Source organism: Cydia pomonella, chromosome 1 (assembly GCF_033807575.1).
Source record: "Cydia pomonella isolate Wapato2018A chromosome 1, ilCydPomo1, whole genome shotgun sequence".
Classification (NCBI taxonomy): domain Eukaryota; kingdom Metazoa; phylum Arthropoda; class Insecta; order Lepidoptera; family Tortricidae; genus Cydia; species Cydia pomonella.
Genome location: NC_084703.1, coordinates 9,836,687 through 9,852,851, shown reverse-complemented (window position 1 = coordinate 9,852,851; position 16,165 = coordinate 9,836,687). Strand labels below are relative to the sequence as shown.

General features: G+C 35.8%; 1 protein-coding gene across 2 annotated transcripts in view; it reads left to right on the top strand.

Annotated features, from left to right (window-relative positions):
* Positions 1-16,165, top strand: part of LOC133531912 (glutamate receptor 1) — a 108,001-nt gene that overhangs the window by 66,432 nt on the left and 25,404 nt on the right. For both annotated transcript variants that reach the window (XM_061870441.1, XM_061870366.1), the window contains exons 6-10: positions 2,799-2,948; positions 9,804-10,010; positions 10,227-10,334; positions 12,779-13,007; positions 13,196-13,284. In XM_061870441.1, the coding sequence (XP_061726425.1) occupies positions 2,799-2,948; positions 9,804-10,010; positions 10,227-10,334; positions 12,779-13,007; positions 13,196-13,284 (783 nt within the window). The remainder of the gene's footprint in view (positions 1-2,798; positions 2,949-9,803; positions 10,011-10,226; positions 10,335-12,778; positions 13,008-13,195; positions 13,285-16,165) is intronic.

Genomic DNA, 16,165 nt, shown 5'->3' with positions numbered 1-16,165 from the left:
CTAAACATATGAGGATTCAAAAATTCAGAAAAGGCAGTATACTTACAGTGCTTCGCTTTGCTAGTCTTAGCGGGGGCACTGCCGTGCCCTCAGATGACAAAGACTTAATGGCCAACCAACGTTAAAGTATTATTTGCACTAAATAATGCACATTTTTATGCAAAATTTATTCATCTTTTCTTTGGATGGATGGAACTTTAATGTAAGGCATATGCCTTTTAATGTAAGGCATATGGATTACAGATATGAAGTTATGCTAGTTACATTATGAAGAAAACCGCGAGTGTGGCACGCCTCACAGAATTACTGTGCGCAGTAACAGTTACATTGGATATTTTTTTCTAGCATCTGGTGATGTGTATAGTGTTAATTTTACTATGCCTCGCTGTATTCATATGTGTCAGTTGGTTTAGTAATTACACACAAGACACCTAAAAACCGCACTATGAAAATGAACCCAGACAAGAAAAATTAAAAATAATCATGGGCCTCCTTTGGCGCAGGAACCTTAGTTGAGAAATTATTTTTCATGGCCATCTCATTTATTGTCCTGTCCTAAAATATCATCAGGTATTGCTGGCACAATAATCTACGAAACTAAATAGGGCACAGGGTGACCCAGGCTGATTGTTCAAGTACATGTTATTACCATCGCCTAAGTAATTTCACTGGAAATATCAATTTATTTATATTAAATCTCATCGTTTTTATTAGTATTGGTAAAAACTTGATTTTGATTTTTGCATACTCTTGCGGCTTGATAAATGTCTGGTCGTTTACAAATATTTACAAAAACAATTCTATAATACAAAAAACCAGCCAAGTGCGAGTCGGACCGAGGGTTCCGTACAAACCTGTAGGTACATATATAAATAAAAGTTCACCCATCACGACAATCGAGTCCTATCAATTATTTAATAGTACATTATGATACAAGTGTGCTAAGTTGGCCATTACACACAAGGTGATATTGTGCGCAATAAGAAAGCCGATGTGGGTAATGACCAATGCACACGCGTTTCATACGACGATTTTCAACACACTTGCGGGGAAAAAACAAAACATAGTTTGTTTTTGTCAAAACAGTTAAAGTACAATTTTCAAAATGGTGGCTTACAGTTTTAACATCGAATTATTGCACCAAAGCGTGCTGGGCTTGTAAGCACTTATTCGCCAGTTAATTTAGCTACCAACACGTTTTCCAAGAAAGACTAGGTGTTTCTGCTGATTTTCTATTGAATAAAAGCTTCATATGCCGCCACGCCAATTATTTTTCACCCGATTTTGATGGTAAAAAAAGGTTATCGTTCTCGGCTCTTGCCTCTTTTAGTATCACTGGCAGTGTCAATTTTATGTGTTTTATGTATGACATTTTCGTCAATATATAAACTAAAAACATGCAAAAATATTCCAATTTTATGACAAATACGGAAAATGGCTGGCGCGTTATTTTTTTACGCACGATTCCAATGCGCGCGCAAAGCAATGGCGCGAACGAAATCGACAAACAGCCAATTAAAAAAAATGTAAAAAAAAAACTATATTTTCGCATTTCTATTCGACGTATAGAGATCAAATCTATAAAATGTTATGTTCATTCATTAATGTAATTTACGAGATAATTTAATCTATAAATGATATTTGGTGTGATAAAACCTCTTTGAACTAACATTTGAAACCTAATAGTTGGTTTAAAAAAATGTATTTACCAAATTAAGAAGGCTCCGGTTCCATGCATATTATCAGCAATCAGCACGCGTGTTTAATATCTAAGATTATGAGCCAAAAATCGGTGGAATAAAAAAGTCGTTTTGAGCAAGTGTGTTGAAAAATATTTTTATTATACGATGTAACTAACAATTTATGGTTTTCGCAATTTTTCCTTTATCTTTGCTATAAGACGTTGCTTTGTACCAAATTTCAAGATTCTGAGTTCACGGGAAGTACCCTGTAGGTTTTGATTCCCTTGCGAGTGTCGAGCGGCTGCATCTTTTGATTGCGTTGGCTTAGAATATTGATATTTTCACAGCTCCAAAGGACAGTAGACTTGACTATTTGATATAAATTCCAGCTTGATACCTCCACGGGATCCTGAGAGAAAGGGTCTTGACAGACAGACTGACGGACGAAGTGACCCTATAAGGGTTCCGTTTTTTCCTTTAGAGGTACGGAACCGTAAAAATGAAACAATGGTACATCCTAGTAAAGGGTTAAAAATATTAACTATATTACAGTACCTGCCGTTTTGTGGGCGTCCGCTAGCTAGCGCGGTTGCATAGAGCGTGTAAGCGGGTTAACGAAAAATAGTATGAGTAACTTGCGCGGAAGCGTGCGACGGATTTTACCTACAATATCACTCGCGTGCTTGCACCCGCAGCTCTGTGCACCCGCGCCAGCTAGCGGACGCGCTTAGAAAAAAAAAGTTGTAGACAAAGTACAATTAAAGCCGAATGAATAATTTATTAATTATAACTACAATACTGAACAAAAGAAAACCTTAATGAACAAAAGGCACTGCCTCCCTTTCATTACCATTCAACCTTAAGGCAAAGCGGAGAGACTAAATTAATAACGGTCTGAAAAATATATTAGAGTTACATAAGGATTGACCTATTAAACTGCATTTTTTGTGTTTAATTGACAGCTACTTCTTCCGATAGTGACATTATATAGGTAAACATTTGTGATTATAATTATCGACTAATATGTTTTGAGATATGTACACATTCTCTAATATATTCTTGAAGGAGTCGCATCCCACGGAAAGGTTGAGAACTCAAACGTATTTCCATTAATAGGTTATGGACGACCACTGGGAGAACGAAGTAACCGAGTACGGCGCAGTCAACATTACCGGGTTCCGCATCGTCGACCACTCGCGCAAGATTGTGCGCGATTTCATGGACGGTTTGCGTAGAATGGACCCCCGATTCAAGGGAACCATATCGGTAAGTGCTTCGCCCCCATTACACCGGCCGCGCACCAGCACCCCTCCGTAACTAGAAACAGTTTGAACTATGATCGCCTAGACAAACTTATTATAATAGATTGTCTCCAATATACAATATATTGCCATGTATTACCGAAGCCTTATTAGACTGATATTGGAGATACAATCAGAAACAACCTTTTTCTTTTTCCAACAGATCGTTGTTTATTAAGATAGTAGGTAATTAATTACTTGCCCAGAAAACAATTGTATTCTATTCAAGGTCAGTTGGTACGTTAGTTACTTTGAGAAAAGTGTAGGCTGACTAAGTATCTACACCTACGTCAGATATTTGGTTCCGTTTTGTATTTACTGTGTATATTTATTAAATTTATTTTTAAATCTATACCATATATGTCATGTTTCGAGTATTGTCATTTCATTTTTTAATTTCACCCACTAATTGCACAACATATCCTCGGAAACATTATCATGACACATAATACGACTAGTTGAAGTTATGCAGTGGAAATCCCTCGCTTGCGGCAAAGCTTATGCTGCAGCACTTTGACTAGTTTGAGTTCACTCCGAAAGGCCAGCAGATTAATTTGGGTGCTCCATTTGATGCCGTTTGCATATCTAAGCTTATCGTGAAGTTAGGTCACCTGACATATAATCTCATAACATATGGAGACGGATGATTACATCGTTGATTTACATACACAATTTACTGAATGCTCCGAATCAAGAGCCAGTAATATAGCTCAAGACTCCGTAAATACCAGCTTAAATCCTGAATCTATCTTATCATTAATTATTTGTCGTTATGGACCACGTTTATCGACGAGTTAAAGCAACTATTTAAAAGTAAACATTTTGATTGATTTCGGAAAGGTATAAAATGTACAGTCAGCATCAAAAGTAGCTAATCAGACTACGCATCAAAAGTATCTACCAATTTCGAATAGCTTAACAATAAGAGATGCCTTTATGCCCTTTATATAAAGAACTATTAAATTGTAACAGATACTTTTGAATACGATCTGTAGAAATATATCTCGTTTTGGTAAAGTATTCCAGGGTGCCAAATTCTTTAGGTGCATGTCATGGGAGTGACTAAAATACGATGGTTTAAACAGCGAGGTCGAGCTACCTATAACACTAGAACAGTCACGCCCTAGTTTGAAATGCATTTAGTCGCTTTGGGGTCCACAGGACCCAGTAACTTAAATAACCATAAAATGAAAACTATTTAAACGCAATGGTTATACACATTATATTAGTTACATTAGATTATAAAGCATTCATGAAACAGTAATCAACCGTTTTAGTTATCAAATATTCGCAAATCTAAATCTAAAATTGATATTTTTACTTTTTTTTAGCGCTTTCATATGTAATGTACATAACTTTTAGAGCTTGTTATTGCCCTTTTTGTAAACGTTTTCTTAATTAAATTTATACTAATATATAATAATTAAGAAAAAATCTTAAACTACTAGAATTGTTTCACCAAAAAATGTCTAAAAACATCTCAATGTATATTAAAACATAATACGTAAATGCACTCCGAATTTTTCCTATTGGAGAATTCCTCCAACATATTTTTCTCAGTTTTGGAAGAGTTTTAATACTCTATTAGTTCAATTAATGTAATCTGCTATCTTTTTTTGACAAATCCCTATGAGCAGTAAACTTTTATGTTAAAAAATGAAAACACAGACATAATGGTTTTAGATCATGTAAATACTACACTGATTTAAACTTTCATGATTTTTAAACATTACTAATTAATCGCGTATTAAGATTTAAATTTGCCTCCGACGTTTCGAGGACGGCGTTGTCCCCGTGGTCTCGGAGAAGACTGGCTAAAGTTGACATCAACATCTAGCCGCGCGAGTTTTTTGAACTACCCGCACTTGGTCTTGTTTATTGACTTGAACATTTTGCGCACTAGGGATGTTACTTTGTTGACACACAACACTAACGATATTCGATTTTTCGACTGTTGATATTCGTTCTCGCTTACATATACTAATGACTGGATTTCAAGCGGATGAGATCCCCAAACCCTCGTTGCGATTGAAATTGCAGTGGCTTCCCGCACTTTTCTGCTGTAGAAATGGCGATCCGTGGAAAGGATTTTAGGGCTATGCAGCTCGACCCAGTGCAGAGGCGTAGCGAGGGGGGGGGGCTAGGGGGGCCATGGCCCCGGGCGGCACATAAGAGGGGGCGGCAAAAACGGTATTTAAAAAAATATAAAATTAAGAAATCAATATTTTCAAATCAAGTCACGAAATGAACTATTAACGCACCGCGAGAGCGAACGGCGTGGGGCGGGGCGGGTGTGCGGGGGCGGTCAATCGCTACCGGAGTGCGGCGTTCCAAACCACCGACGAGCTTACACGCTTGTCCGCTGGTTATAGGTATAACCTATAACACGCCTATAACCCTATATGACGTCACATCAATTTTAACACAGCGCCTTCTGCGCACGATCTACAGCCGGGCGCCCTCGGCGCCATCATTCGTTCAAAAATAGTTGGGCGCAGCCCGATAAACGTGGCGCGATACGCGCGACTCAATGTCGGGCGCCTTCGGTGCCCTCATATTGAAAGAGTCGGGCGTAGCTCGACGTACGTGTCGCGCTGCGGGCGATTGAATAACGGGCGCTTTCGGCGCCCTCATGCAAAAGCATCGGGCGTAACCTAATGCATTGGGCGCTTTGCCCTGCCACAAAAATAATGTAAAATGACTTTAATAGTTATTTTCTGCCCTCCGGGCGGAAAGCGTCAACTTTTCTCTCGCTGCGCTAAACGAACTTCTCGACGGAGGCGGAAAGCGGCAACTTCGTTTAGCGCAGCGGGAGGATTATAACCCCATAATTAATTATTAAATGTAAGGCCGACTACTGAAAATCGCACTATAAAACGTATGAAATAAGAAAACATTCTTACCTGAAATAATCATTTACCTTTACCTGAAAAGGGAAGAATAGCTTTGCGATCCTTGCATAATAACGGTATTTTTTCTATGAAATTACATTTCGGGAGAAAACGTTTTCCACTAACTAAATCTTAACAAATCACTTTGATTTTGATGTCCATCGCTTCAGCATAGTTTATTATAGGTTTATAGGATTCGCTTTTTTTAAGAATTATTTAAGGAAAACCTATAATTTAGTTTTTTCATTGTGTCAATAACATACTAAAAAATCATGGAGAATGGAAAATATTTACAAGTGGAAAAACGTTTTCTCTTTTTGTATGGACGATCAATATTGAATATACACAATGGGAATCCGACAGATGTTAAAAGTGTATTTTTGACCACATGTTTAGAAACTAAAATGTCATACAAAGTTTTCTAAAATCGGTCTTGTTATAAAGATAATGAGAATTCTTGTGAAAATTCGTTTTTGTAATAACTCAGTGAAAAACGCCTCTATGGCTGCGACGACGCAAGCACTATGTGACCTTACTAAGAGGCATTAAAGTTTTAAAGGAAACTCGCAAAATTTGTCTGCAAATATATAAAAAAAAAACTATTTATTCGTTGTAAAGTTTTTTTTGCCAACATGTAAAAATAAATAACGTGTCGTGTGCAGAAAACACATACACACACTTTTTTGCCGAATTTGATCAAAATACAAATAATTTTTTTTTGCTTCTTAAGACAGGAATACGTGGTTAACATCTGACGGGTTTCTCGTTCATACAGTGTAATTGTATACAGTGTATGAACGTAATTAAGTAAATTATGTTACATTGTATTTCTTTATTGAAAAGAAGAAAATATACAATATTTTCTATGTGATTATTTCAGATGATTTCTTTTTCTTTTTTCATAAGTTTATGAGCCAAATTTTCAGTAGTCGAGTTTTAGTTTTTGAAGAATTTTTTTGTATTTTACCTTTTCCAACTAACTTTGTCTTGTTTATTAACTACTTAGTCAGGTCACAAGTATTACAAATAAAATGTTATACAACGCTTTTAATAAAAAAAGTTTGCCATGATTTGAAAGCTTGTTTTATACTGATAAAAATGTAATATAATTATTTTAAAATGTAAAGCTCGTCTTTATTTACTACTTGTTCACTTTGGGATTGTCGTTAGACGCGAATACACGCGACATAAAAAAAAAATATATATAACTTTTTTTTTCGATATTACATATGTTTGAAGCCGGATCCGTCTTTAAACAACTTCCAAAAGAGAGGTATGGGCATTGTGAAAGTCATCTCGCTTTGTGTGGTAGGGCACAGAACAGCGGTTGTCATTCCAGATCTAGAGCAGAGCCCAACTGGGGAAGTACCTCCACCTTACAGAAAACCGCAGCCAAATAACACTAGATCCTACTCAAAGTGTTGCCGGTAAGTAAGGTTGGCAGAGCTCAATGAGGGTGCGGAGGGTCAGGGTCGGCAACGCGCATATAACTCCTCTAGAGTTGCAGGCGTACATAGGCTACGGAGACTGCTTACCATTAGGCGGGCCGTATGCTTGTTTGCCACCGACGTAACATAAGAAAAATGTTGAACACTTAATGCAAAACTGTATCTATAACTTCTTTATCAGTAAAAATCTTTGTGACAGAACTTATGACCTGACTAAGTGATGTTGATCATAACATAAATTGGGGCGGCAAATTTCTGATCGGCCCCGGGCGGCAAACACATACGCTACGCCGCTGACCCAGTGGTTTGGTCCTGACTCCAGTAAATGCTAAGCCACAGCAGACTTGTTCATCTGACGATTTTTGACAGCTGTGATGCCTGTGATATGTTCCTTAACTCTTTCTGCTATGGTGCGCTTTGTTTCCCCTATATAGGAACTGCCACAACTGCAATCAATTTTATAAACGCCAGATGACTCAAAAGGAATAACGTCCTTTGGTGACCTTAGGCTCCCTGCGACTTTGGATAAAGGGGTGTAAACTGTATTTATAGAGTACTTTCCAAGTACTGTTCCAACTTTATCCGTTACCCCTTTTACATATGGCAGAAATGCCGGTTGTCTGGAGACATCAGGACATTTCCCTCTTGCTTTCCGTCTGAGTTGCCACTTTTTTACCTTATACCTGTTTCTTTTTAGTACCTTCTGAATGTGCGACATCTCGCTGCGAAATATTCACAAAACGTGTGCTCTGTTCACCAGAGAGCTGACAACCGATTATAAGTGACGGAGATGGTGATGAGAAAGGGCGTTCAAATACATGCCAGTGTGTATATATGTAAGCGAGAACGAATATCGACAGTCAAAAAATCTAATATCGTTAGTGTTGTGTGTCGACAGAGTAACATCCCTAGTGCGCAAAATGTTCAAGTCAATAAACAAGACCAAGTGCGGGTAGTTCGAAAAACTCGCGCGGCTAGAAGATGTTGATGTCAACTTTAGCCAGTCTTCTCCGAGACCACGGAGACAACGCCGTCCTCGAAACGTCGGAGGCAAATTGACGGATAGACGCGACGAACTTTCACTTGAAGGTACTCAAAACGACATCGTCGTGCAATACCTAACTAGCAAGTTAGCGTTCATAATAAAAGCCCTGGGTCCAGCAGACCCATCAGCGACTGTTCAAATGATAACGAGATCCTAAGGCAATTACTCACTACTTAATAGGTACCCATATGAGGTTGTAATGTACTTACAATCACGCTCCGTGATTGTTGAGCCATTTAGAGTTCTAGCTAAATTGGACATTCCATAGCGTAAGTTTTGAACAACCAATACTAGAAACCTGCCAGCCTAGCCAAGGTGACAATCGCTATCGCTACGACAACGAAACGTTTTGTGTCTCTCTATCACTCTTCCTTATTAGTACGATAGTGACCGTTGCGTTTCGATCGCTACGCAGCGTAAGCGATTTGCATGTTGGCTACGCAGCCTGTATCGCCGAGCAGCTCACATGCGTCAAAAGTAAACAGCCGATGTGGAGTTGCGATGAAAATTGTGAAGAGAATTATAACCAGTTTATGTTGATTTCAGTAATTCACTTGGCACGCCCTAATGAAGCCATAAGTGAAACCTCTGCGTAAATGTGTAGTAATATGCTCAAAGTTGTTCGTTGAAAACGTATAAATACTTCGTTTTTTTAGCATTAGGAAAAAGGTAAATAATCTAGAGATAACTTTTTATTGAAAAACACTTCTAAAAATAAATTACAGCAAATATGTAACATACATGATCAATTGATCATTTACTAGATTTTGGTTCAATAAGTAACAGTAGGTACATAACTTTTGTTTAAAGCGTTTTTTCTATAAAAGCTTAATAAAACGAAGTATAGAAATGAACAACCTACATACCAACATTTTCATTTTAATTTAATTGAAATATACTTTAAATCGTACCATTTTATTATGGGTTTTGAAAGATTCCTGATAACTTGTTGGTAGAAAATATTACTACATATTCATCATTATGACAATGAGTAGCTGTACGAAGAGATATTGCATAAATTAAAATCCTAGCATCGAAGTTTTAATATATACATAATTGTATATGTATTACCCGTATTTCCAATAAACCGTGGAACCTTGACTATCCGAACGCTGTATGCTGTCGTCAAAATAAAATGTCGTTTTTATAAAATAAAAAAACGTAGTTCGTATAAAAATACATTCGACTTTTGAAGTGTTTTAAATTTCAACATTAATATGTACGTACATTTTTAATTAATTGTATTGTGTTTTTATAAAAAAGGTGTTATTTTTATTTAATCTCGTCTCAAAAACCCACCTTTCGAGTATCCAAAGTAGTCTTGGTCTTAATTCGTTCGGATAATCGAAGTTCTACTGTATGTAAAAAAGTAATGATATCAAATTTTTCTGCTCTATTTATAAAGATTAAAATGCCCGTGTTTATGTTTTTATTAGGCCCAAGCTGCACTCATGTACGACGGAGTGCAAGTATTAATGGATGCACTTGGCAGGCTTTCGAGAAAGAAACCAGACGCATTCCGCAACGCCCTTCGCAGGGCCGCCGGTCAAGCTAACTCGACCAAAGTCATCGATTGTAACCCTGGCAAAAGCTGGGTAATACCCTTTGAGCACGGCGACAAGATATCTAGGTTAATTAAAAAGGTAATTCCTTCCATCTATTTGAATCTCACAATATTGCACGGGTAACTTCCATTTATTATGATATGAGCTATGAAATCCTTAAGAAAAAATCTAATCTCATTATAAAGAACAATTCCCAGGGAACTAGCTTGATGAGTGTTTTATTGTAGTCTAGATGTCCTTATGCCATTAAAAAACTTAATACAATACCGGACTTTGTTTGCTTTCTTATTTCAGACTGATATAGAGGGTCTTACAGGAAATATATCATTCAATGAAGAGGGGCATAGGCACAATTTTACTTTACAAGTGGTTGAGATGACTGTTCAGAGCGCTATGTTGACGGTACGTATCAATCATGATGCAAATTCTACCTAAAATTGACTCATCTTGGTCGTGTTAAGTTTCGTGCAGTTTTATTATTAGTATCTCTCGTACTTCCACTTGTATGTATCTACATTATATTATATTTATAAACTAATATAGATAAACCGCTTTGTAACCGCGCATAGTTCCACGATACCTATGCTCACATCTCAAGAGGCAACAACGCACACAAACACAACAAAAAGTTAGTACTTTTGCCGCGTTTGTGAGAATTGGATCTATAATATAATATTACTTTAGAAAGTGGCGTGCAATATACAATTTGGATATCTAGGACTAGGTTACTAAAAATTACTATGCGTTTAACAGTTAATAAGAGGTTCCGTTTCCTTGTGCTGTTTGACATTGGGGGCCTCGAGGAATCACCTCCATCTTGGAAGACGTCTTTTGTACTGCAAAAAAAACCTAATAAGTAATTTAATTAATATATTACTCCAATATTAGCCGATTTTATGGGTTAATTACCAACCAACGAGTGTATCTTTTATTGAAATACGCTTAATAGTTTATAGACCACAGAAGGAGAGTTTTTATTGTCGTATTGAATTTTATTCAATGAAATATATGTAACGCTCCGGTTACGAATGCATATGCGTACATTCAGTTCATTCTCCAAGATAGCGGCAGTTCCTTGAAATCCTCAAACGTCTAATGGTTATTAGAATATGGAAACGGGACCTATTATTAACATTCATACCGAATTAGAGGACTGATCTTGGGATTTCTATTTTAGTGAGATTATATGTAATTACAAATAAAACAAGATCCCTAAGACGGGCCATGTTTATTAAATATTGAAAGTTAGTTAAAGTTACTTTTGTAATAAGTACCTATCTTTTTGGAACCAAGTTTAAAGGTCGAGAGCTGGCAATAATGTTGGGCAAAGTTTAATTTCAACTTTCTTTTACCTTTCACCCCATTTCTTCTTTTACTTGCTAATGAATACTGGGAGACCATAAATCAATGCGACCTACTTTCTCTTTATTTTTCGTTTATACCTATCCACATATTTTGGATTTCTGTTGTGTATAAGTTTGTATTAAGAGGCTAGTGGACAACCACCCCTCCATACAAATGTAGTCCGTATTTTCCTCCCTGGATATTATGGAAAATATTTTTAAACAATTTAATTTTATTGTGTACTCTTATTAAATATAGCTGTGTAGTTATGTTTATAAACTACATGAAGGCCAAATACGGATTTCTCTGAACCAAAAGTTTCCTTTGGCAGAATTAATCTTTATGTTTCTAAGTAAGGGGTTCTATGTCAACTTTGGTATAATTTTCAATTAAATCAAAGGTACACTGTAGACGTAGTAATTCAGCTGCAACACACATTATGACATTCAAAAAATTCCAAAAAAATAATGACCGCACGCACTTCAAACATGTTGCGCTATATAGTTTGTGAGAAATAAGTTCCAACATTTGATATGTTTGTCAAATCTAGGAATTATAAACGAATTGGTCGAATCGATGATATGATACAGTCGAATTTTGCAAGTTGTTATTATTTAAATTGTTGTGTTTGTATTATTAATTAAACTTTTTTCACATCGTATTTCATTTTATAATCATTTTGTTTTTTTTTATGTATTGTTTATTATTATAAGCCATAAACATGTACATTTACACGTCACGTGTTTTCTTGTGCATAGTAGGTTCTGCCATCTTGAGGGCTACTCCGGAACAATAAACGTCACATTTACGCCTCGTGCCAAAAATCTGACGGCTCCTGTGCTATCCTACAGTTCACGCACGCTCCCTATAGAGCCGATTTTTATCAACTTAAGGAAATGTCATATGAATCGAACCGACAGCGTCACTGCTTTAAAAAATACATAATATGAACTGTTTGCGTGATAAATTAATATTATCGTAAAATATTGAAAGTTATATTTAAGAGAGGCGATATATTGTTTTTAAGTACTTGACAAGCTTTAATTAATATTATTATAGGATTTTATTTATAATTTCAATGGGCCATGCGCGTTTACGTTCTATGGGCATTGTCATATGCCAAATGTTGAAACTTAAATCTTACAAACTATAGATGTCTAGATGTCGTGTTTTTATTTTACCGTTATATTTTCCTGGTATTTATAAAGTAGATATGACTGCACATTCATTTGACCAGACAAATCTGGTGGGCAAAAATTTGCATTAATATTACTGAGGCCAATTCGAACCTTCATTTTGGTGAGACAAAGAACTCGCGTGTGCATTTCGTTCATACTTTTCTGTACATAGCAAATATAAAAAACTTCGTACGAGCATTTGCGCGATCGAGGGACACGAGAGCATTACATCAAAATATAAGTTCGAATTGTCCTCAATAATTCAAAAGTTATGGTTCTGTTAATTTACGCTATTGACAAAAATATACATTTCATTTGGAACAGGTTGGAACATGGACAGACGCAAACGGTCTCTCTGTGAGCTCTCCAAAGCAAGTACAGCTAAAATCACCCGCATCTTACGATACCAACAAAACATACATAGTCACAACAATACTACAAGAACCTTACTTGATGCAAAAGTCTAAAACGGGTCATGCAATGCCTGAAACCCAATATCATGGATTTTGCAAGGATTTAGTGGATCTTCTGGCTCAGAAACTTAAAATAAAATGTAAGTTTAAAATGGAAATGTAATGCGTGTAATGTATGCATTTTATGTAAGCTTGCGGTTTAAGACGATGCTTGCTAATCAATTTTCCGACGCCGTCAATGCTCAGTCGCAATGCGAACCCAATGCGACTGAACAAAATATAAAACATAGTTATTAGGGTCTAGGTTTTAAATTATTACTTCTTCTAGATGAGTTGAGACTCGTACAAGATGGGACTTATGGATCGGAGACCCCACCCACTGGTTGGTCCGGTATAGTTGGCGAAATAGTTCGAAAGGTAAGTTAGATGATCCCCCTTATCGTCGGAATCTACCCGTGCTATCAAATATTAGAAAAACCGCCAATTTAGATTAGTAAGTTTAAGAGACAATTTCCCAATAATTATTTTTTTTTATATTATTTTGATTGTATTAAATGTGAAAAATTTAACAAATTCGTGCATATACAGTGTGTAAATCCAATAATCAAACAAGACATAGAATTAACACGTTGTAATCATGAATTAATTAGTTTTCTAAGTTTCACTTAATTATGACCAGAGAGAAGTTTTTGTGGCAAAATAAAGTGATTGACAATACCAAATATCGACATGTCTATTATCGATGATACCTTAACGTTATAGATATTTTTAACATTATTTTATAACAACACGTTCGATATCTTCTTTGATACACCAATAGGTAGTTGTCTTATTTTATGATACTATTCTATAGTTTACGTTTTTATTTTTAAATATATAATATATGTAATAAAGAAATTATGGTCGGATTTGTAATTGATTTGCATTCTTGAAATTTACCGGTAAATTACAGCAAGTAGAATTGACATCTTTTACTCGTCATTATTAATCTATGACTGACGTATCGATGTTATTATTTGTCGATGTTTCATTTTCTCAAGCACTCGTTTTTGCCACAAAAACTTCTGTCTGATATGACCATTACGAGACAAACATACATAACGTTAAGAGATACGAGCTTTTTATAGTAACTGACAACAAGCGTTGACAGTTACTATAAAAATCTGTATCTCGTAACTTGTGTGTTGCTTTATATTGCGGGCTGAATTATTCCGTATGGTTAATATTTGAACTGTTCTAAGCAACAGTTATCTCAATATTAACAAGTTGGTATATTGATGGCCCTGTGCTAACCACCGTTTAAAGGTTTGCCCGACTGGGTAATACACGTTTCATTTTGTTATTTAAGTTAGACTAAAATAATATGTTGTTATTTAAATAGTGGCTAAATATGTCAAATTGTAAAGAATAGAACACCGATTGCGAGTTATGCCCCAAAAAGTAACCTCTTTAATAATACAACACAATTCCGCTACAAAATGCTACCTACTCTATATTTCTTGTTTTCCACACTTTTATATTTTATAATATAAATATAACTTCGTCGTACATATTTTTCTTGCCTATTCTCTTCAGGCACTTATTTTACAAAACACCCACGAAATAGGTATTGTGTACATAAATCTATCTCTTCCTCATCCTTTTGGTTAGAAAACTGTTACACAAAAAGAAATCCGTGCGAAGCAAAACAACCTAGAAACAAAACAACGGAACGAAAACCATTCGTAAATTTAATTTCCTTTCTTCTATAACAATTGAAAGTTACGTGTTTCTAGTCCAGTAACGGTTTTCTCAATTAACTGGAATTCACTCAACGATCCAGACCTTTATTTACTTATTTATTTCAATTGCACTTAAAAGCTCAACCTCTGTCAAAGGTTCACCGAGTTGTTAAAATCCACTCGTTGACTTTAATGTACCGCTATTAAAACAGTATTTAAATGTTTTTACACATATGAGCTGTTGCTATCTGCGCGCTGCGTTAGGAATTTAATATGTCAAATTTTAAGTCACGCGCGGCAACCCAAGACATGCTAAATAGTTATACAGCGTGTATTTTTGATACGACCACATAATCAAAGGGTAAGACTATATGCCCTAGTTAAGGCTGTAATGAACACACTTTTATAGGTTTTATAAAAAAGCGGCCAAGTGCGAGTCGGACTCGCCCATGAAGGGTTCCGTACCATTTATGACGTATTAAAAAAACTACTTACTAGATCTGGTTCAAACCAATTTTCGTTGGAAGTTTGCATGGTAATGTATATCATATATTTTTTTTAGATTTTTCATTCCGTTATTTTAGAAGTTACAGGCCCCCCCCCCCTTTTTCACTTTGGAAGTGTCTCTCGCGCAAACTATTCAGTTTAGAAAAAAATGATATTAGAAACCTAAATATCATTTTTGAAGACCTATACTTAGATAACCCACACGTATGGGTTTGATGAAAAAAAATTTTTTTATTTTTTTTTATGACGTATTAATAAAAACTACTTACTAGATCTCGTTCGAACCAATTTTCGGTGGAAGTTTGCATGGCAAATAGAAAAAAATGATATTAGAAACCTCAATATCATTTTTAAAGACCTATCCATAGATACCCCACACGTATGGGATTGATGAAAAAAGATTTTTTGAGTTTCAGTTCTAAGTATGGGGAACCCCCAAAATTTATTGTTTTTTTTCTATTTTTGTGTAAACATCATAATGCGGTTCATAGAATACATCTACTTACCAAGTTTGAACAGTATAGCTTTTATAGTTTCGGAAAAAAGTGGCTGTGACAGAATCGGACAGACAGACGGACATGACGAATCTATAAGGGTTCCGTTTTTTGCCATTTGGCTACGGAACCCTAAAAATGGACAATTCTATTTTTCAGCAAGCAACGTATCACTACTTTGTTTTGTTTTTACTCAAAACGTTGCATTTAATGACGCCCTGATCTGTACGTAATACATTGCCGCACAAAAATAAACAAAACTTAATTATGCTCAGGTATTTAAGATAATAATTAAAAAAAATGTTTTATAGCTCTAAAACATACATCTAGTATAAGTTTGTGGATATATCAAAAATATACACTGTATTTAGACATAGAAGTTTCATAGCTTTTGCTCATGCACTGCACATAGGAGTGGCGTGCGGATCCGCATCCAATATTCTTAAGTGTCCTACCACCATAACATCATTGATTACGAATTTCCAAAAGCGATAAAAGACGTTTAAGCTCTCACAAGATTGATCATGCAGTTCCAGAATTAAGTTGTAGTAATAACTAAATGTACCAAATAATTGT